This window comes from Mustela nigripes, chromosome 14 (genome assembly GCF_022355385.1).
Source record: "Mustela nigripes isolate SB6536 chromosome 14, MUSNIG.SB6536, whole genome shotgun sequence".
NCBI lineage: Eukaryota > Metazoa > Chordata > Mammalia > Carnivora > Mustelidae > Mustela > Mustela nigripes.
In genome coordinates this window covers 42,285,937-42,309,219 of record NC_081570.1, presented here as the reverse complement: position 1 = coordinate 42,309,219, position 23,283 = coordinate 42,285,937, and the positions used below count along the sequence as shown (strand labels likewise).

Below are 23,283 nucleotides of genomic sequence, written 5' to 3'. Positions count from 1 at the left end.
CACCATTTTTTTTTTACATATTTGAGAAAATGTTTGTGAAACACCCGAGTCTGAATAACTGTAGTTTGTTAGCTGTTCATTCAAGTGAAAATGGCATTCTATAACCTATGTGGCTAGCTCAGCTGGTAACTCAAACAGGCACACAGGTTTTTTCTGGGATCAACTATTATACTTTGGCTTATAGCAGAAGTGCTTGATGTGTACTTCCCATTTTGTCACACAGAATATTAAAAATATATGTACTCATGAGATGAAATTGAATAAAATTAATTTTTACTATTTCATAAGAAAAAAAAATAGATGTCCATGGAAGTAGAGAGGGACTACTAAGATAATAAAAGTTGCTGTTGGGGCGCTTGGGTGGCTCAGTGGGTTAAAGCCTCTGCCTTCGGCTCAGGTCATGATCCCAGGGTCCTGGGATCGAGCTCTGCATCGGGCTCTCTGCTCTGCATGGAGCCTGCTTCCTCCTCTCTCTCTGCCTGCCTCTCTGCCTACTTGTGATCTCTGTCTAATAAATAAATAAAATCTTTTAAAAAAATAATAAAAAAGAGTTGCTGTTAATGCTGAAAAGATTGGGAAAGAACATTTCCCTTTTCAGTGTGGAGGACTAAATAATCGAAAAATTCTGCCAAGGCACCTGGGAGTTGATTGAGCCACTGGCTCTTGGTTTTGGCTTGTGTCATGATCCCAGGGTCCTGAAATTGAGCACCATGTTGGGCTCCATGCTCAGTGGGGAGTCTGCTTGAGGATTCTCTCTCCATTTCCCTTTTGCCCCCAACACCCCACTCACACACACTCTCTCTCTCTCAAATAAATCTTTAAAAAAAACTTTTCCTGGGCGCCTGGGTGGCTCAGTGGGTTAAGCCACTGCCTTTGGCTCAGGTCATGATCTCAGGGTCCTGGGATCGAGTCCTGCATCGGGTTCTCTGCTCAGCAGGGAGCCTGCTTACTCCTCTCTCTCTCTCTCTGCCTACTTGTGATCTCTCTCTGTCAAATAAATAAATAAAATATTTAAAAAAAAAAAAAAAAGCTTTTCCTGCCAAGAAACACCCAGAAATGCTGGATAAAATGCAATAAACGTTCTTTTAAATGCATACAGTATGGAGGAGGGGTGTTTTTTCTTTTAATTTTACACTCATCTGTTCTGTTTGAATGTACTTTGTGTATTATTTTTTTAAGACTATTTGAGAGAGAGAGAGTGAGCGAGTGGGAGCATGAGATCGGGGGAGAGGCAGAGGGAGAAACAGACTCACCACTGAGCAGGGAGTCAGACATGGGGCTTGATCCCTGGACCCCAGGACCCCAGGACCCTGAGATCATGACCTGAGCCAAAGACAGACAGATGCTCAATGCACCGAGCTACCCAGGTGCCCCTGTGTATTTTATTTTTATTTTTGCTATATCATGTCTTTTATTTTTGTCAGTGTGTTCTGTTTTCACTTTAATTATTTTTGGGGTAGATAATACTCAACACATGAATTAAGATTCAAAAGTATGAAAGGTCAAACTGTTAAAATTCTCCCTCCTACCCCTATTTCCAGTTTCCCAGTTCCTCTCCCCATCCTAGAAATATGTTATGTAACTACAACCAAATACATATATGCACACTTGAGTAATGTTATCCCCCTGTATAATACAAACTTTAGCTTTCTTTACATGCTATTTCACATCTTGAATTTTTCATAAAATAGATTTTTTAGATTATATCAGTGCATAAAAAGTTGCTTTTTTTTTTTTTTTCATAATTCCTAGTGTTCAGTTTATGGATGTACCATCCTTTATTTAACCACCTGTTGGTGGATATTAGGATGGTTTTCAGTGGCACCTGAGCGGCTCAGTCAGTTAAGCATCTGCCTTCTGGCTGGGTCCTAGGATGGAGCCCCACATAGGGCTCCTTGCTCAGCAGGGAGCCTGCTTCTCCTTCTCTCTCTCTCTCTCTCTCTGCCATTCCTCCTTGTGTTCTCTGTCTCTGTCAAATAAATAAATAAAATCTTTAAAAATATATATATATGTCCTCTCTTCGTGAGTCTATAATTGACAGTTCTTTCTGTAACTGATTTCCGGTGGTATGGCACCAGAGCTCCCTCCACCCCTGCTTCTTGCCTCCTGACTGCATTTTATTATTTTCTTTTACTTATTTTCTTTTATTTTAAGAATTTATTTATTTATTTGACACGGAGAAAGAGAGAGACAGTGAGAAAGGGATACAAGCAGGGGGAGTGAGAGAGGGAGAATCAGGCCTCCCACTGAGCAGGGAGCCTGAATCAGAGCTCCATCCCAGGACTCTGGGATCATGATCTGAGCCAAAGGCAATACTTAATGACTGATCCTCCTAGGTGCCCCTGACTGCATTTTGGTAAGGTTTCTCTTTATTAATTTCTATAACTGGCATATATATATATATATATATATATATATTTAATTCTTAGCCTTTTATTTTTATTTATTTTTGTTATGCTCAATTAGCCAACATATAGACATCATTATGTCTTGTTTGTTTGTTTAAGATTTTATTTATTTATTTATTTGACAGAGACAGAGAAGGAATACAGCAGGGAAAGTGGGAGAGGGAGAAGCAGGCTTCCTGCTGAGCAGGGAGCCGGATGTGGGGCTCAATCTCATGACCTGAGCCAAAGGCAGGTGCTTAAAGACTGAGCCACCCAGGTGCCCCAATTTTCTTTTCTTTTCTTTTTTAAGATTTTATTTATTTGACAGAGAGATCATAAGTAGGCAGAGAGGCAGGCAGAAAGAGAGAGGGCAGCAGGCTCCCCGCTAGCAGAGAGCCCCATGTGGGGCTCGATCCCAGGACCCTGAGATTATGACCTGAGCGGAAGGCAGAGGCTTAACCCACTGAGCCACTCAGGCGCCCCAGGTGGTATATTTTAATATCCTTCAAGAAATCCAGTAGGGGGGCGCCTGGGTGGCTCAGTGGGTTAAAGCCTCTGCCTTCGGCTCAGGTCATGATCCCAGGGTCCTGGGATCGAGCCCCGCATCAGGCTCTCTGCTCCGCAGGGAGCCTGCTTCCTCCTCTCTCTGCCTGCCTCTCTGCCTACTTGTGATCTCTCTCTCTCTGTCAAATATATAAATAAAATCTTTTAAAAAAAAAATCCAGTAGGTCAGCAGCTCAGCGGATGAGAAAACCTCATTACCCAGAACTCTTGCTTTTCTCCAATGGGTTTTGGTTTCAAAACAACCCCTCCCTTGGGACGCCTGGGTGGCTCAGTTGGTTAAGCAGCTGCCTTCGGCTCAGGTCATGATCCCAGCGTCCTGGGATCGAGTCCCACATCGGGCTCCTTGCTTGGCAGGGAGCCTGCTTCTCCCTCTGCCTCTGCCTGCCACTCTGTCTGCCTGTGCTTGCTCTCGCTTCTCTCTCTATGACAAATAAATAAAATAAAAAATCTTTAAAAAAAAAAAAAAAAACAACCCCTCCCAACTTCTCCACAAAATTCCCTCTCTCTCTCTGTTGGAGTAACCTATGATTGTTTCCCGTGGCTTGTTTGTACGAAATTGCAATTCTCCGTTATTCCCAAATAAATTTGTTTTTACTGGTTAAAAACAAAACAAAAACAAAAAACTTATTTTTAAGGTCAACACTGCCAAAAGAACTTACTGCTTCTTCCAGCCAATACCTGGAAACAACCCCCATTCCCGCCACCCAACCCTCCACCCCCAAGCTGTGGGAGCCCAAGGCTGGATAAGCCTCCATTATCTAACACAGACAGGTTTCCCGTGGCCAAACAAACACCTTCCATGATTTTATAATTTTTCACTTCCCGGACTCTCTTAATGCAGGCCCGGTTCACCCACCTCCATATTCTCTCCTTCTCCCTTCAAAACTTTCAGTCACCTCTGTACAAACAGAAGTTTAAGTCCAGTTCACACAGGACAGTCCCTTTTGCTGTAGTGTATTATCTATTAATGAGTAAAACCTGTTCTCACTTTAACTAGCCTCCCCCTGTATCTTTGACAGTAGTCATTATTATGATCCCGGCTTTACTGATTAAAACACTGACCCTTAAGAGGTTGGCATCCTTGCCCCAAATCACGCAGCGGAGCTGGGTGGGCTTCGCCTAGCCAGGGTTTCAAGTCTCCAAAAGGCAAGCAGCGTGGAGAACCGCTCTGGGCTGTGCGCCCCTAGGTGGAGCAGTTGCGAAAACCAGGGACACAGCGGCAGCTCTCTCCGGCGTGGACGGAGTAGTGGACGGGCTCTTGGCACCTTCCCAGCCTGCGCCCAGATGCTGCGCGCCCTGACCAGCACCCTGCGCCTTCCAGGCCCCTGGAGATCCCTTCGCACCCGGGGCTGCGCCTCCCATGGAGCTACTGGGGACCCAGAGATCCAAGTGCGCGCCCTCACCGGCCGCGACCAAGGTAAGGGCGCTGTCGCGGGAAGCGCCGAGGCGGCGCGGGAGCGAGGGCCAGGGGGCCCACGACAAGCGGAAAGACACCAGTAAGCGGAAGGCGGGACGCTCACTGCGTTTGACGATTTGATTCCCAGCTGCGGTTTCCCAGTCAAGGCTCCCCAAGCCTTTCCGAAGCCTGGGGAGGTGGGTGACCACCCTGCTAGCCGCCCCGACCCTAACTGAGGTCACCTAGGTCCCTTCAGTCCCCCATTCGGGAGCTGGGGGCTTTAAAGGAGGGGAAGGCAACTCGCTCAAGGATAGTACGAGGCACCCACCGCCAGCACCAGTACCACCGCTTCCACCCCCAGTAACTTTAATTAAAAGGCTCTAACCCTTCGGGCCGAGTCCTGGCTGGGTTCCAGAGGGGCGAGGCAGCCGAGCCAATCCGCCAGTGGGGCGGACCAAGGAGGAACGAGAGCAGAGCAGAGAAGGGACGGGAGCTGGGCTTGTTGCCCTGCGCTCTCTCCAGGCCCACGCTGGCTGACGTTTGTGCCTTTTTGAGTCAGAAAGTTGCCGCTGATCCCTGGTGACATGATTTGGAGACTATGGCCAGGAAAGAATTCTTGGTAGGAATTGGGAAAGATGGTTTTGTTAAAGCACAGGGACAGGACCTCTGGGCAGAAAGAGAGTCCAGGGGTTTTGAGTGATTAAGTTCTAGAATATACCTGAGGTTTTGTGGAGTGAGGTCTGGAGCCAAGGACCAAGAAAGAATTCTTGAGACATCTTTGGTGCAAAATGGTGGTATATTAAGGCATGGGGACAGGACCCGTGGGAAGGAAAAGCTGCTGCCCCTGGGTTGTGAGGGGTGGCAGGTTATGTACCATGGGGGTGGGGGAAGGAAGGAAAAGGGAGGTTTTGATAGAACTTTCATATGCTAAAGAGGACCTACAAGATACCAGATACCAAAGGCCTAGCCATTGCCAAGGTCATTCTGCCCCCTTTTTTTTTTTTTTTTTTTAAGCAAGCCATTAAGACAGTTGGGAGATTCCTAAGAATGTCACATATGTCCCAACTAGGAGTGGTGGGTGGGAGAAAGCTGCTGGGTGTCAGCTTTTGCTTTGTCCTCAGCCAGCCTTCTGTTCCCTCATCATTCCCACCTGAACAATTTTGACCCTGAAATCTTTAAGGTGGAAGGTGGAAGGTCTTAGCTTCTGTAACATCTTCCCGCTGAACAGGGGCATAGAGTTGTCCCTGCCTACTCAGGTCAACACTGGTCAGTTGGGGACTTTATAGGGGAGTTAGGAAAGTCTGAGGCAGCTGAATCCAGGGGAGACAGCTCAGGTGATCTTCCCAAGTGGAAAGGATCATCTGTGGAAGTTATGGCAGTGAAGGAGTCGATGCCAGGTGAGGAGACATGGGAGAAACAGCAAAACATGATTAATGTAGCAAAAAGAAAATGAAGCTCAAATTAAGTTTTTTACTAGTTAACAAAAAGCCCTTTTCCAGTCCAGGAGTTTAATCAATCATTAAAGGAGAGAGGGACTGTTTAAAGTGCTAACTTGAGTATGTCAGAACCCAAGAAATATTTTGTGATAATCTGGAACATAACCATAGTATTTTGTTTTTGTGATAATATAAGGGCCTGCTTAGCCAGAGTGATTCCACTTTGGTTAAACAGTGATTTTGTTGTTTATGCAGTAAAACTTAAACTGACCCTGCCCACCCCCTCCGGAGGAACTTACTTAGAAGCAAGTCTGGGAAACCAGTAAAATATGGTCGACCAGCCCCTGATAACAGAGCCCAAATACAAGGATGGGTCAGGTCAGGTAGTGATAACAGAACCCAAATACAAGCACGGTCAGGTCAGGTGGAGACAACAAAGTCCAGAATGCAAGGACGAGTCAGGCCGGGTGGAGACGATCTCATTGGCCAGACTCAACCACATGGCCTTTGCTCTACAAAAGCTAGTCTGTGAAGCTGGGGGTCATCGATCTCTCTGTAAGAGATGGCGCTGACCAGTCGGTTTGATTCTTGGTGCTGGCGCGAAATAAAGCTTTGCTTGACCTTTGCTTTGTATCAGTCTTGCTCCTTTGATCACGGACCCCATCAATAGCACAACTTCTACTTTGTGTAGCAGTTAAAACATTCAATACCATTCTATTTGGTAAAGCTGCTTTACATATTTGTATCACCATAACATTTTAATAGAGAAATACTACTTTGAGGGGCATTTAGGACTGACCATGTACTTTGTAAGAGCTTCCATGTGCCAAATGACCAGTTCCAAAGGGGGAACAAAAGTGGATGTTAGTTGGTCATATCAATGAGACAGAACAAGTTCACCACTGTTTTAAGTTTGGAAGGTTGGCCAGGTTGGTAATGGCTTTAATAATGCATCCGTGATTCTAAGCAAAACCCAGGGAACAGTGGCCATATAACTAACCACTGGGTTCTGTTAGGAGACAAGTCCTCCAATTTTGGGTTTCTGTAACTACAGTCAAGATATCAAGGGCTGGGGCGCCTGGGTGGTTAAAGCCTCTGCCTTCGGCTCAGGTCATGATCCCAGGGTTCTGGGATCGAGCCCTGCATCGGGCTGTCTGCTCCACGGAGAGCCTGCTTCCTCCTCTCTCTCTCTGCCTGCCTCTCTGCCTACTTGTGATTTCTGTCTGTCAAATAAATAAATAAAATCTTTAAAAAAAAAAAAAGATATCAACGGCTATTCAGTTTTGGAGATTCATCTTTTTAATGTGTAATAAAAGGTAGTCCATCGTTACTTTGTAGGGACCAAGGGAGTCCAAACCTAGGGACAATTTTCCTTCACGAAGTTTTTCTCACCTCCATGGCCTTTTTGCCCAAATCAGTGGCCTTGTATAAACCCTATATTACTTTCATTGGTTCCTAAGGTCATATCCTTTGAACATCCTTTGAAGTGAATTACAGCTATCTCCTTAGGTAGGTGTACAGCCTTAAGAAGAGTTAATAATTTTAGGCCTGTATTGGACTATGGAGTTATGGCTTGATAATAAACCCTTTTTCTTCCAAATTGCTCCATGGACATGTAGGACTAGGAAAGCATCTTTGGAATCAGTATTAATATTAGTTTTTAAGGCTTTGGCAATTGCAAAGTGCTAGTGAGCACTACAGCATTACCATGTTTTCTTATTCCTTTTATGAAAACTATTGTCATCACTGGGACACCTGGGTGGCTCAGTTGGTTAAGCAGCTGCCTTCGGCTCAGGTCATGATCCCAGCGTCCTGGGATCGAGTCCCACATCGGGCTCCTTGCTCCGCACGGAGTCTGCTTCTCCCTCTGACTCTGCCTTCCACTCTGTCTGCCTGTGCTCGCTCTTGCTCGCTCTCTCTCTGACAAATAAATAAATAAAATCTTAAAAAACAAAAAAACTATTGTCATCAGTAAACCAACTATCATTTGTATTTTTAATAGGGGCATCTTAAATATGGCCAACTAAATAAAGTAAGATCAATAACCTCTGAACAGGGGCGCCTGGGTGGCTTAGTGGTTTAAAGCCTCTGCCTTCGGCTCAGGTCATGATCTCAGGGTCCTGGGATGGAGCCCTGCATTGGGCTCTCTGCTCAGCAGGGAGCCTGCTTCCTCCTCTCTCTCTCTGCCTGCCTCTCTGCCTACTTGTGATCTTTCTCTCTGTCAAATAAATAAATAAAATCTTTAAAAAAAAAACTGAAAACCTTTAAAAAAAAATAACCTCTGAACAGTTTTGCTCTATAGAGAAGTACAAGGGTCATAGGGTAACTAGGTTTAAAATTTGACAAGTTCTGATGGGGTCCATTATCAAAGGAGGGAGACTGATACAAAGCGAAGGTCAAGCAAAGCTTTATTTCATGCCAGTATCGAGAATCAAACAGACTGGTCAGGACTGTCTCTTACGGAGAGAGTGACGACCCCCAACCTCACAGACTAGCTTTTATAGAGCAAAGGCCATGTGGTTGAGCCTGGCCAATGAGATTGTAACACACAGAGAAAGTTGCATAGTCATGCTAGGTCACACATGGGTGGCCAATGGAATTACAATTTACCCTATAGTAGCTGTTTGAACTAGCCTATCACTCTGGTCAGAACTGGTGCCCTAGTTTGGCACCCAAAAGGTGGGGTTTACATTCTTTGGTGGTTAGGGAGGTAGTATGTGTGCTTTACTGATTGGATGTCTCCACCTGGCCTGACTTATCCCTGCATTCTGGGCTCTGTTATCTCCACCTGACCTGACCCATCCTTGTATTTGGGCTCTGTTATCAGGGACTGGTTGACCATATTTTACTGGTTTCCCAGACTTGCTTTTAAGTAAGTTCCCCTGGGGGTGGCGGGCAGGGTCAGTTTAAGTTTTACTGCATAAACAACAAAATCACTGTTTAACGGAGATGGAGTCACTCTGGCTAAGTATCCCCCTTTTCTTTGGAGATTAGTCAAATCCTTGACTTTTCAGCCAGTTCTATGTCCTCTTTTCTACAAATGACATTAGGGCATTTATAATGCAGGGGCCAAAAAGTAACATTTAACAATAGGAACAACAATGAACTCAATGAACTCATTGTTTTTTTGAGTCTTAGCTTTAGTCCTAAATCAGCGGGGTCCATCGGCAGCAGCATCCATCTCTGGGGGACATCCTCGTCCTTGGCTCGTTTGATGTGACATGCGTGAATCCAGGCCCTGATGACTTCTACTTTTATTGCTGTGAGCGTGGTCAGGATGACAGTAAACGGTCCCTTCCAGCGAGGCTCTAAGTTTCCCACTTGGTGGCGGTGTATTCAAACCAAGTCCCCCAGTTGGTAAGGATGTGGTTCCACCTCCACCTCCATCTCAGTGTGGGCAGTTTGGATCCCTTCATGGCCTCTTTTTAGGACAGACTGTAATGCCCGCAGTGACCTTGGCCATCTGCAGTGCCTTGGTGAGTGCAATCAGCTCCACTTTTTGCACCTAGGTTCTGTGTGGCAGGGCTGCCGTCCAGAGTTCCTGCTCAGGAGAAACCACCGCAGCCCCCGCATACCTCTTTCCATCAACCATGTAGATACTCCCATCTGTGAACAGAGTCATCTCCGCATCCGGGAGGGAAGTGTCTCTGAGACCCAGCTTTATTCCTGTGACCTGGGTTAGGACCTCCCTGCTGTTGTGTGGGTGGTTAGCCAACTCCTCTGGCAGCAATGTGTCTGGATTTAGCACCACCAGGGGCTGGAAAGTCACTTTTGGTTTGTTGAGGAGGAGGGTCTGATACCCTGTCACTCGGGCATTTGTCATCCACCGGTGGTCAAGATGAGATTTTGAGGGGCGCCTGGGTGGCTCAGTGGGTTAGGCCGCTGCCTTCGGCTCGGGTCATGATCTCAGGGTCCTGGGATCGAGTCCCGCATCGGGCTCTCTGCTCAGCAGGAAGCCTGCTTCCCTCTCTCTCTCTGCCTGCCTCTCCATCTACTTGTAATTTCTCTCTGTCAAATAAATAAATAAAATCTTTAAAAAAAAAAACAAAAAAAACAAAACAAAACAAAAAAAAAAGATGAGATTTTGACCCAAAGTCAATTTACTTGCATCCTTGACCAGGAGGGCTGTGGCAGCAATTATGCGGAGGCAAGGGGGGAACCCAGCCACTACTGGGTCTAGTTTTTGTTAAGATAGGCTACTGGTCTTTGCCAAGGCCCCAGAGTCTAAGTCAAAACTCCTTTGGCCACCCCTGCCTTTTCATCCACATACAAGTGGAAGGGCTTGGTAACATCTGGGATGGCCAGTGTTGAGGCACTCAGTAAGGCTGTTTGTAATTCCCAAAATGCTTCTGCCTCAGCTGTCCACTCTACCATAATGAGTCCTCCCTTAGTCAGTTCGTAGAGAGGTTGGGCAATCTCCACGAACCGCGGTATCCACAGCCTACAGTGGCCCACCATCCCAAGAAACCCCCTCACTTGTCAGGGTGTGGTGGGGAAGGGGTATCGGGTGGTCACCTGTTTCCTGGACTTAGACAGTGAATGCACTCCCTCGTGGACATCAAAGCCTAAATAATTAGCGTGGCTCTGACAAAGCTGTGCTTTCTTTGCTGACACCCAATACCCTTTTTCCTGCAGAGTCTGTAAGAGAGCTCTCGTCCCCCACAAGCATGACTCATAGTCCTCAGCAGCTATCAGCAAGTCATCATCATACTGTAATAGAATGACTCCTGGGTTGGAGGTTCTGTACTCATGCAAATCCTCATGTAGCGCCTTGTTGAAGATAGTGGGTGAATTCTTGAATCCTTGGGGAAGTATTGTCCAGGTGAGCTGGCCTTGGAACCCTTCCTGTGGGTCAGACCACTCAAAAGCAAAAAGGGGCTGAGATTCCCTTGCTAAAGGTATGCAGAAAAATGCATCCTTGCGATGTAAGACGGTATACACAGTTCTTTTGGGGCCCAGGAAGGAGAGTAGGGTATGGGGTTAGGCATCATCGGGTGGATATCTTCAACCCATTTATTAACTTCCCGCAAGTCCTAAATGGGTTGGGATTCCCCAATTTCTGCCTTTTTGACAGGCAGCAAAGGTGTGTCATTAAAACATAATTTTTTTCTCTAAAATAACACTCATTTCCAGAGATAGCCAAATCAGGACTAATGTATTTGAAAAACAAGTCCAGTTTTAACAAACTTGGCCCAATTATTTACATAAGATGAGCAAGAACAGTGAGTGATCATATAGATCTTTAAGAATCTGCTTTGCTGGAACTTCTTATAAGGAATCCCTAGGTTGAACTTTTAGTAGCCTCTCCAGGCCAGAAGCCAAGCCACATACTTGCCATCAGACATGCCTGCAATACCTGTCGATTTGGGCAGATTCCTCTTCCTGAGGTCCCAAAAGTATCCTGAGGTATCTGCACCTGCCAGGAAGTGACATTCTTTACTCACGTGGTGAGGCTGCTGGGAACTCTGTAGGCAGGGTACCAGGCCAACAGTCCAAGGGGCTTTATGGTTCCAGGTTTCATAAAGTCAACCTTAGTTCCTAAAAGCTGTTTGGTCATATCTGAGTCTATGTATGTCTTTCTCAAATATGACATTCCATTCAAAGTCTTGGTAAAATTACTAATGGTGTCCCATTACAAGAACAGATTCTTACTGAACTTATGCAAATAACTGATTGCCATGGAAGAATACTTACTGAGACCATTTGAGTTTCAGAGAGTTCAGATAGAAGAGTTGAATGCTTTGATTTGTTTACAAATTAGTATTTTTACATTTCTGTAAGTCACAGATAACTTAAGTAAAATTTTCCTTAGTGTGGAAGAGCAAACATTAGAGAACCAGCAGTGTTTAAAATGAGACTTAACACTATCATCTTTTAGTTAATTTAACCCCATGTTACTAATTCTGGTTTAGTTTGAATGCAGCTTTAGTTCTGGAAATTCTTACCCATTTCAGTTTTAGGATTTTTAATATAGAGAATACCTGGTTTTGTCCTTAAAGTCCTTTATATGAATGTCCTTTAAGGTGAAACTCATTTTACAAGAGAATTAAAACAAAAAAACCTCAGAAATGGACATTGTTAATGATCTGAGATTTCACTATGATACTGTAGACAAAGAAACTCAGTTATTCTGCGACCCACTGACACATAACACGTCAGTAATTACAGTATCAAGTGATGAGCTATCAAACATTAAAACTGGGATGCCTAGGTGGCTCAGTGGTTTAAAGCCTCTGCCTTCGGCTCGGGTCATGAGCCCAGGGTCCTTGGATTGAGCCCCTCGTTGGGCTCTCTGCTCAGCAGGGAGCCTGCTTCCCCCTCTCTCTCTGCCTGCCTCTCTGCCTACTTGTGATCTCTGCCTATCAAATAAATAAATAAAATCTTAAAAATATATATATAAAAGGGACACCTGGGTGGCTCAGTTGGTTAAGCAGCTGCCTTCAGCTCAGGTCATGATCCCAGCGTCCTGGGATCGAGTCCCATATCGGGCTCCTTGCTCAGCAGGAAGCCTGCTTCTCTCTTTGCCTCTGCCTGCCACTCTGTCTGCCTGTGCTCACTCTCTCTGACCAAAAAAAACCAAAAAAACAAAAAAACTATATATAGATATAAATATAAATATAATATTTTATAATGTTAAATATAAATATAAATATCTATATATAGATATATCCATATATTTTATATCTATATCTATATATAAAATTTAAAACTTTAGGAAATGCATAGAATCTCTAGAATAGTTATAGCATTTACTCAAATGTAACCCAAGGTTTATTATTTGTTTAGCAATACTTCCTGAGTAACTTAGCATACCAAGGAAAATTCTAATGAGTTAAAGAGATTTCATTTACAATTTAAATCTTGTCAACATCTGCTAAAGTCGTATAAAATTTTAAAGCACTTGCCTAAATATAATTAGGGATGTTAAAGACCTGATACAGGCAAAATGTGGGAAATGGTTTTACTGGGCAGGCAAAGAGGAAACAACTATTTACATTTTCTTCCTAACAGCAGATTAATTTAAGAAAACTGTCTTTTTGAATGGAGACCATTTTAATCTTATACCAGTATACCTTTAAAACCCATTCATTTCAATCTTAGTCTGTTCTGACCACACCTAAAACTTTTTTTCTGAAGGTTTCCCTTCACAAACCTTTTACTTTCTTTTACATTTATATTTTGTCCCAAGCCACTTCTTTTCAAACCATCTCATTTAGAACAAAATTACCTTTTATCTTTAACAAAATGCATTCCCATTCCATATCTTTCTTAAGTATCTATTTTTCCACATACAGAATTGTTTCCCATATTTCCATTAGTCTTAGTTACAGTTAGAATTTTGTACTCTTAGAAACACCTTAGTCTCTAGTCAGTTAAGTATTAACAACTTGTGAACTGTTGCAACAGAATTTTCAGATGGCAAATTTATAAATCAGTTAAGCACAAAACATGTTTACCAACAGATTTAAATATTCTTAGTTTCTTTGCAGTAAGTCAAAAGCATTTACTTGACTTAGTATTTTATCCTATTTGAAAGACCTAGATGTCCAACGAATTTAATTCCATTTGTCATCCAAGCAAAACTTTAACTTTCAGGTTACCAAAGACTTTGAAAGCTATATAAACAATTACCCATGAAAACTCTGAGACAATGAACCATCAGTTTAGTCATCTTTTTGCTAACAACCCAGCAGAGGTAACATGAGGTTATTTGACCTTCAGTAAACCTTGACAGAATAAAAGTTTCACACTTACTGCTGTAACTTCGAAAACAGGTCTATCTTAATTAAACCAACAAACGTAACTTAATTTAAATACTGATTTATGTTCCACCAGGGCCCACCCCATTTTCAGTATTTACCTAAGACACGGGTGGGGAAATCTGAAGCTGGGGGTGTTAGGTCCGGGGTGCTCTTCTTGCTCCTTAGTAGTGAAGAGAGAAGGAGCCTTGGTGCATGGTCTGGAGGCCAGTCTTGCAGGCCGCACCACGATGGTGCAGAAACGGGAGAAGGGGGAGACAGAAGAAACAAAGTGCTGCCAAGAGGCAGAGAAAGGATTCCTGGTTTTAGAGCTCATCAGCCCCAACAGAGAAGCACACGCTGTGTTTTCCCGCCAAAAAGGGGGGAGAGGTTAAGCAGTCCATGTCCGGCCAGAGAAGAGAGCGAATTTCCCTGAAACAAAGGAGTTTGGGCAGCTGCTTGGGAATATTCCTTAAAATCTTTGCCTTGAGTTAGACTAACTCCAATTGGCTCCAGTTAAAGCCATTAACACAGGAAATGAGTGAGGGAGAAGCCCTCACATCTATTAGGAGGGACAGAGAGAAAGTCAGAGTCCCCTTTGCTAGGGATGGCCTGTGTATCCTCCAGCAACCTGGGTTTACAAGGAGAAGGCTTCTTTACATAATTATCATCCAGCATGTCTGGAGGGAGTTTACTAGCTGACTCATTTGGGCAAACACATTCTGCAAAAGGCCTTTAGGTCGGGGTCCTGGTGTAGAGCATTGAAGGCCTAGCTATGAGCAATGAAGGTACCCTAGGTCCATTTGCCCTGTTTCCTGCAGAGGAGATCTAACTGATAGATCCCACTGAGGCCATGCAGTGTGACAGGAGCTCTGTCCTTTCCTAAGTTTTGCAATCCAAATTATTTCCAGTGGGTTAAAAGGCACTCTAAGGTAGAGTCCTTGGAAACTGAAGATGCTCCCAGTAAAGAAGGTCCATTACCAAATCCCTCCTGACTCCTGGGTGGCGTCCCACACAGGATTATGTCAGAGGTTCCCGTGTGTCAAAATCGACCTGAGGCTTCCCTCAAGACATCGCTGTTGATCACAATCCTGCCTTACCCAGGAAGGCGTTCCTGCATGTAAAAGGCCCTGGAGGGGTGCCGGCACCCCTACCCTTCTCCATTGCATCCTAGGTTGCCAATGGGTGCCTGGTGAATGGACCAAAATACTGTGCCATGCTATGCCATCTTCTGTCCTGAAGATTGCATACTGTTTTGCCATTTTAACCCATGGAAATACTAGAAAAGTGAGGCGCTGGGTGGCTCAGTGGGTTAAAAGCCTCTGCCTTTGGCTCAAGTTACTATCTCGGGGTCCTGGGATGGAGCCCTGCGTCGGGCTCTCTGCTCAGTGGGGAGCCTGCTTCCTCCTCTCTCTCTGCCTACTTGTGATCTCTGTCTGTCAAATAAATAAAAATTAAAAAAAAACTTAAAAAAAAAAAAGAAATACTAGACAAGTTTGTCAAGAGGAAATTACCCAATTTCGTAGCTTTAAGTAGTTTGTAAAAGACACTAACGAGAAACAGTAAAGATTGAAATCCATCATGGTCTATGTGACATTTCAACACATGTGGTCCTTACAGCAAACTTACCTAGGAAATGGTCCCTGGTTGCATTTTAATTCAATCAGGTACTGGTTTTGACCGGCTCCCAGTGGTGGTCCTGCGGCCAGAAACGGCTAGGCCAGGGATGTGGAGGGGATCACATTAGACCAATCAGGAGGAAACCTCACACGGGATTCTTAAGGTTGGCAGCCATCCTGGTGACTTAGGTGGCTGTCCCGAGCCCAAGACAAGACCACTTGGTGTAAGAACAGGAACAGAGAGAGGGCATCAAGTTTCTGAGTCTTACTACCATTCTGGCCAGGGTACTGACTTCCAGCCAAAACGCAGACATTCTCCTCCTGTAGAATAGCCACAGGTTAGAGGATTCCAGCCTGAGCAATCGACTTGCAAGTGTTCCAATAAGACCACACTCCTTGAAAAGCCCCTGAAATGAGACTAAAGGAAGAGGAGAGAATTTTGCACTGAAGCTCAGAGTCCAAATGTAAAGACTCACACCCCCATGTTCGGCCACCAAATGATGAAATTCTAGTATATATGTGAGGTTTGGTGGAGGGAGGTCCAGAGTCAAGGACTAAGAAAGAATTCTTGAGACATCTTTGGTGCAAAATGGTGGTATATTAAGGCATGGGGATAGCACCTGTGGGCAGGAAGAGCTGCTGCCCCTGGGTTGTGAGGGGTGGGTAGTTATATATCATGGGAGTGGGGGAAGTAAGGAAAAGGGAGGTTTCAATAGAACTTTCGTATGCTAAAGAGGACCTACAAGATACAAGAGTCCTTGCCCTTGCCAAGGTTGTTCTGCCCTTTTTAGCAAGCTATTAAGATAGCTGGGAGATTCCTAAAGAATGTCACATATGTCCCTCCCAGGAGTGGGGGTGGGAGAAGGTTGCTGGGTGTCAGCTTTTGCTTTGTCCTCAGCCAGCCTTCTGTTTCCTCATCATGAAGAGGGACTGATTATGTAAGATTTTCTATCCTCTGGACAGGTGGGTAATGTTAGGGCACCAAGAAGTTGAGTCTATAGGTTTCTGGAGATTGCTTTTTTCTTATGAATCATTAAAGCAGTTGCAAATGGATCAAGACTGGAGTCCTGCTGGAAGCTGATCTCTAGCAGTTAACCTTTTGTTTTTCCCCTTTCCTTTGTTCTGGGGCAGCCAGGTGTGCCTGAGGAATGTCGCACTTGTTCTAGCTGGGTGTAGGGCAGGGGCAGGTGTCACAAAGCAGCTTGTGCTTTGCCCTCAGCCTGCCTTCTCCCTCATCAACTGGCAGAGAACATTTTCGATTGCACCTGTTGTGTTGTTTTTGCAGGGGTGAGAGGAGACCAAAGTGCATTCAGTGGGGTTACTCACGGACCTCATTTACCATCAGTGCAAAACCAGTTCTGTTTTGGCTTTACTTTCTCCCCAATCCCAAGCCCTCTCCCTAAATTTGTTGTAACTTGGTTTGTGTTTTAATTTACGTAGTTCTTTTTTTTTTTTTAAGATTTTATTTATTAATTTGACAGAGAGAAATCACAAGTAGACAGAGAGGCAGGCAGAGAGAGAGAGGGAAGCAGGCTCCCTGCTGAGCAGAGAGCCCAATTCGGGGCTCGATCCCAAGACCCTGAGATCATGACCTGAGCCGAAGGCAGCGGCTTAATCCACTGAGCCACCCAGGCGCCCTAATTTACGTAGTTCTAATGTACATAGATGGTGGTGTACTGTATACATCTTGTGTTTATTCCTTCGTCTTCCCCCCTGCCTGATTCAAAGGTTTTTGTTTTGTTTTGTTTGTTTGACAATGTAGAGAAGTTTATTAAGTGAAGATACAGAAAAACCTCTCAAGAATGAGAGGGGTCCCCACCAGGGTTGTCAACCAGGGCCATTAGGGTTGGTCTTTTATAGAAAGCTAACCAGGGAACTTAAATCCTCTTAACTTAACCAATCCTCTTGACTTACTCCTTTTTTAGGGGCGGTCATTCTTTGTTGGTCACAGGTTGTTACCATAAAGACACCCACCCCCACGCCTAGGGCAGGGTGGTCCGATTTGTCCCCTTATTTCTGGTTTCCCCACACCTCCACCTTTTGGGGATTTCTGAGAGCCTGATCACTTAGCTCCCTATCTCTCCCTACATAGCTCCCCTGTCCCTTCCTCATTCCGCCCCCTGGAACAGTAACTCTAACTGCCCTTACGGAATGGGATGATGACCGCTCTGGCTGCTTCCTGCTGAAATAAGGCAGTGGGCTTATGGCAGTTAGAATCTATCCAAGGGTCCATCCAGGTGCTTATGGTATGACTCCAGGGGGTCATGATGAGCAGCAAACAGTGCAGGGAACCCTCCTACACTGTTGGTGGGAATGCAAGCTGATTCTAAGTTGTTGTTGTTGTTGTTGTTTTTAAGATCTTATTTATTTATTTGACAGAGAGAGCGCCAGAGAGCACAAGCAGGCAGAGGGAGAAGCAGGTTCCCTGTTGAGCAGAGAGCCAGATGTGGGGCTTGATCCCAGAACCCTGAGATCATGACCTGAGCCAAAGGCAGAGGCTTAACCCACTGAGCCACCCAGGCTCTCCATATCACTATCTCTTTGATAATCAGTGACCTGAAACAAGGATTTGTGCCTCAACTTTACAAAACAATCACTTGTCAAATTAAGGCTCACTTGCAAATGACAGAATGTTTTATCCCCAAAACACCCCCAAGGATTGGCAGATTAAGCCTCTGCCCTTGCTAGAGGGCAAGTACAAGGCTGGAGAAAGGCCATGAGAAAGGAACTACTGAGAAAAGGTGGAGGAGGCAGGAGGAGGGGGAGGCTCACAGAGGAGAATCCATTCCCCTCCAGCCCATTTTAGAGTCATTTGATGTTTGCATTAGAAGGCAGGGCTTCTGCTCCTACGGAAGCTGATGGCACCACCGCATTCTGCACTTCTTTACCTGTTGCCCTTGAAAATAGGATTAGTTGGGGCGCCTGGGTGGCTCAGTCCTCAAGCATCTGCCTTTTGGCTCAGGTCTTGGTCCCAGCGTCCTGAGATCCAGTCCCACATCGGGCTCCTTGCTCAGTGGGAAGCCTGCTTCTCCCTTTCCCATTCCTCCTGCTTGTGTCCCGTCCCTGTGTCTCTCTCTGTCAAATAAATAAATAAAATCTTTAAAAAAAGAAAAGAAAATGGGATTAGATTTTTAACCACTCTTGGCTCTTCTTATGATTTGACTCAATTCCTTAGCTGGGTGTGCAGGGTTCAGCACCACAACCTCACCTTCTCATCTTCTCTCTTCGAGCCGGGGGTTCATCTTACACCGTCCCACTTCTGGTTTGTCCCCTTGAATTCTCTTTCCTCTCTGCTGATATAAGTCCTTCTGCAATTACTCCTCCCCCTCCCATTATCCCTTTACTTTCCATGTATCTGGACTGGGCTCTCTCATAGGCTGTTTGTTAGCTCTGTGGAAGTAAGGATTGCCAGCTGAGTCTGGCTGTTAATATAAGGCACATTCACTTCTTCTCTGGGGCTCAGTTTCCCCTTCTATATAGTATGGGGTTGTAAAACCACTTGGTCCCTAATACCTTGCAGTGTTTTCTTTTTTCTTTTTTAAATGATTTTATCTGGGGCGCCTGGGTGGCTCAGTGGGTTAAGCCTCTGCCTTCCGCCCTGGTCATGATCCCAGGGTCCTGGGATTGAGCCCCACATCAGGCTCTCCGCTCAGCGGGAAGCCTACTTTCCCCACCCTCTCTGCCTGCCTCTCGGCCTGCTTGTGATCTCTGTCTGTCAAATAAATAAATAAAATCTTTTAAAAAAAAAAAGTTCTTAAAAAATAAATGATTTATTTATTTGCGAGAGAGAGAACGCACACGCGCGCACACAAGCAGGGGGTAGGGGCAGAGGGAGAGGGAGAAGCAGACTCCCCACTGAGCAGGAAGCCCAACGTGGGGCTCCATCCCAGGTCCCTGAGACCTGAGCAGAAGTTAGATGCTTAGCTGACTGAACCACCCTGGTACCCCTTACAGTGTGCTTTCTATTGACTCTTCCAGGGAGCAAGAATTTTCTGTCCTCTTCAAGGTCTTTCTGGCTGGACTAAGAATCAAATTGACGTGAAATAGATTAACAGGAGAAAATCAAATTTAATTCTGTATGTACAGGGAATTCATACAGACATGGAAATTCCAAAAACGGGCAAAATGAGATACATAAGTCACTCTGAACTAAGGAGAAGAAGGTAGGGGTCTGGAACTTCAGAGGGAAGGAATACAATTCACAAAAAAGATGAAAAGGAGTAAATGTTTGCTAAACAAATGTTTGCTGGGCCACCCAGAAACAATGGGACATAGAGGACTTTGATCAAACAGGCCATAGAGTGCCTGGGTGACACAGTCGGTTAAGGGGTTAAACTTCTGAGTCTTGGTTGCTGCTCAGGCTCAGCAGTCAGCAAGTATGCTTAACGTCTTTCTCTCTCTCCCTTTGTCCCTTACCTTCTACTTGCTCTCTTGAGTTCTCCTCTCTCTCAAATAAACCTTTTTTTGAAAATATTTTATTTATTTATTTGAGAGAGTGAGAGAGTGAGCATAAGTTGGGGGAAGGAGCAGAGAAAGAGGGAGAAGCAGACTCCCCACTGAGCAGAGACCCGGACTTTGGGCTCCATCCCAGGACCCCAGGACTATGACCTGAGCCAAAGGCAGTCCGTTTAACCGACTGAGCCATCCAGGTGCCCCTCAAGTAAATAAATCTTAAACAAGGCATCTGGGTGGCTCAGGGGGTTAAAGCCTCTGCCTTCCACTCAGGTCATGATGCCAGGGTCCTGGGATGGAGCCCCGCATCAGAGCCTGCTTCCTCTCCTCTCTCTGCCTGCCTCTCTGCCTACTTGCGATCTCTCTCTCTCTGTCAAATAAATAAATAAAATCTTTTTAAAATAAATCAATAAATAAATCTTAAACAACAATAACAAATCAGGTCTTGCTATGTTCCTTCCAGTCTACCATACATAGTTCATAGTAGTTATTTATGGTGATAACGCTCTTCCTGGATCAGATCCTGTATCTAAATTCTTTTTGGGCAGTTGTTGGGGAGGGGGAGGTAAAGAGCTCTTCCTGAATTTGCTGGGTTTGACTGTTTTTTAACTTAAATAATCTTCATGCCAAAGTGACCCAAAGCAGCCTGCTCTTGGTCCCTGCCACTCCCCCCTATATTACCTGACCTGAGATGGAGGCCATCCAGTTAGAAGTGAGCTAAGGTCAGCTGCTAAGGAAATTATTAACCAGTGGCTTATGGGTTTGGTAAGATCGGAGATAGTGTGATACAGATCTACTGCACTGCAGAGGGCAATGCTCTCGGTATCAGAGCTCAACAAAAAGCTTCAGGACCATGGCTGAGTTCTCTCTTATTTCTCCAGGATTTGACATGTAGGAGTACAAACTGAATGAAAGCCAAAGACACCCTGTCTGGCTCCTCATAGCACCCAGCTTGAAGTTCTTTCCTTCTCTTGAATCCTGGAATTTTCCCTAGCATCTATGCCTTTTTCCTGTTACTATACCCATAAACTCTGGATAAGCACTTATGGGCATCATCTTTTTTTTTTTAGATTTTTAGATTTTATTTTTAAATACTCTGTACACCCAGCATAGGGTTTGAACTTACAACTCCAAGATTAAGTAAGAGTCACATGCTCTAGCAACTGAGCTAGCTAGGTGGCCCAAGCATTATCGCCTTAAATCCTCTAACAACCTTTTTAAAATTTCTTTTTATGGATCAGGAAATTGAAGGCCTGAAGAGTAAACCAACTTGCCCAAGGTCAATGGCTAAGCTGTGACTTGAGCCAAGCACCCTATTTGTCTTCTGAAGAAGAAGATAAAGATGGAGAGAAGGGATAGAGATGAAATATGGGAGACATCCAGCCAGTAAGAAAGGAGACAGAACAGGAAAGTGAAGAAGAGAAAGTTTCTATCAATCTCAAGATGTCGTGACTGTGTTAGTTTTCTATTGCCACATAACAAATTACCTCAAGCTTTACAATAACTTTAAGCCTTACAATAACTCAAGCTTTAAAATAACACACATTTATTGTCTTATAGCTTCTGGAGGTCAGAAGTTCAAGCATAATTGGGCAGGGTTCTCTGCTTCAGGGATTTACTGAGTTGTAATCCCCGGAGTTGGCCAGGGCTGTGGTCTCATTGTAGGCTTGACTAAGGAGAGATCTACTTCCAAGCTGGGGGCTGCCTCTAGTTGCTTGCCACATGACCCTCTCTATAGGCCCACTAGTTTGGCTAGTGTGCCCTAGCAAGAGAGAGTCTTATGTATGCATTGTAGCCTAATGATGGAACTAACACCTCATCACCAGTGCCATATAATTAAACTGCAGTCTTGGAAGTGACATTTTATGATCTTAGCTGCATTCTTTTGGTTAGAAGCAATTCACAGGCCTTGCCCACACTCCAGGGAAAGAGATTATTAAGGCCATGAAGATTGGGCCCAGTCTAGGGTCTATCTGCCACGAAGACCTTGGATTGCTATACTCCACGAAGACCTTGGACTGCTATACTCCAGTGTGGTTTATCTTTATCTACTAGAGTTTTTCTTCCTTAAGGTTGTAGCATTTTCTCTCCTGGAGCTCTAGAGCTGGAGAAGACCTTGGGCGCCTCTGTGGGACTTCCAGAGGCCTGCTGGGCTCAAAGAACTTTTTGAAGGTTTCCAAGGAGGCCAAGGAGGCCACCTAATCTGAAATGTTATGGTTTTCTGTCCTGAACCACAGTTCTCTAACTCCTGGCTGGAAACTCTGTCCCTTGAGAGCCCTGAAACTTTCATTGTTCCTTCCCGTGTTACAGATCAACTCACACTGAGAAAGCCATCTTAATAAATAGGGCTTGCTCCACAGACAAGGCTAAGAACCCTGGAATGAAATAATGAGAGGACTTTGAAGGCTAAAGGATAGGTAAACATGAGAGGGAAAACAGCCAAGAAGGTATAAGAGTATTTGAGCCCATGCCCAGAGCTGGGCTCTCTTCTCTACAACTAGCCCAGATTGTGGGGGTGGGTTGAGGCTAGAGTAGGAAGCAATGGCCAGATTGGGGAAGGGGGGCATCTTTTGGGTGATATTAAAGAATTTGACTTAATTTTGGTGAGAAGGGAAAGGGAGGGACGTGATTGGATTTGGGTTAGAAAGAGGATTTGGACCCAAATGAGGGAATCACTGTGGAGACGGGAGGAAGAGCAAGACTGAAGGCAAGAGGGCCAGTTGGGCAACTCATGTAGTAGAGGAAAGAGCCCATATCAGGTTACTGGCTGCAGGGAGGGTATCAGCTGAAAGGTCTGAGATCTGTTTAAGAGGTTGAATTGTTCAGCGAGACTGAGTAAATTGCATAGGTTAGGAAGAGGGAGCAGCAGCCTTCTGGGTTGACAGATCATTTGCTAACGAAGGGTACAGGAGAAAGACTGAGCCATGGGTTTACAAGCTCTTCCACTTCTGTGAAGCAGAAGGAACAAGCAGTTATTCTCTACATTTTATCGTCAGGGAAACTGAAGCATGGGTGTATGTGACTTGTCCCAAGTCCCAGTGCTCATGAAGTGTAGAGGTTGCCCAGAACCCGGGCTGCTGCCTCCACACCCCAGCCCAGGAGTGAGCAGGCCTATTGGCTCACCCAAGGCTACCCTGTCACTTGCAGGAATCACTGAGCTTCTGATGAACAGACCGAGTGCCTGCAATGCTCTGGGGAACGTCTTGGTCAGCCAGGTGAGAAAGGGCAGACACCAGGGTGGTGCGGGGGTGTTGGGCTGGGGCTGGGCTGGGGGGTATCTGACAAGGTCTCCTCTGCAGCTGCTGGAAGCTCTGGCCCAGCTGCGGGAGGACCAGCAAGTGCGTGTTCTGCTCTTCAGAAGTGGAGTGAAGGGTGTGTTCTGTGCAGGTGGGTTTCCTCCCCTGCCTGTACCCTTCCCTCTGGGCTCATCAGGATATCCCCAGCCTATAGGGGGTCGAGGGCTGAGGTCAGCTCTAGCATAGGACTTACTATTCCCGTTTTTCAGATGTGAACTCAAAAACTCAAGAGGTAAAATTCCTTGCCTAGTGTTACACAGCTAGTAAGAGGTAAAACAGAATTTTACCTTGGCCCCTCTCATCCCCAAATCCTTGTTCTTTCTGCTACACCATGCTTTGTTCTGACCCTTCACTGAGGAAATGAAGAAACCGAGTCCAGTGACATTCACAAGGT

At 45.2% G+C, this 23,283-nt stretch overlaps 1 protein-coding gene across 5 annotated transcripts in view; it reads left to right on the top strand.

Annotated features, from left to right (window-relative positions):
- Positions 1-4,146: 4,146 nt before the first annotated feature.
- Positions 4,147-23,283, top strand: part of ECHDC2 (enoyl-CoA hydratase domain containing 2) — a 60,177-nt gene continuing 41,040 nt past the window's right edge. For 4 of the 5 annotated variants that reach the window (XM_059374765.1, XM_059374764.1, XM_059374763.1 and 1 more), the window contains exons 1-3: positions 4,147-4,368; positions 22,741-22,808; positions 22,893-22,980. In XM_059374765.1, coding sequence (XP_059230748.1) covers positions 4,236-4,368; positions 22,741-22,808; positions 22,893-22,980 — 289 coding nt within the window. In that variant the 5' untranslated portion in view covers positions 4,147-4,235. The remainder of the gene's footprint in view (positions 4,369-22,740; positions 22,809-22,892; positions 22,981-23,283) is intronic. The other variant, XM_059374767.1, reaches the window with a different exon arrangement.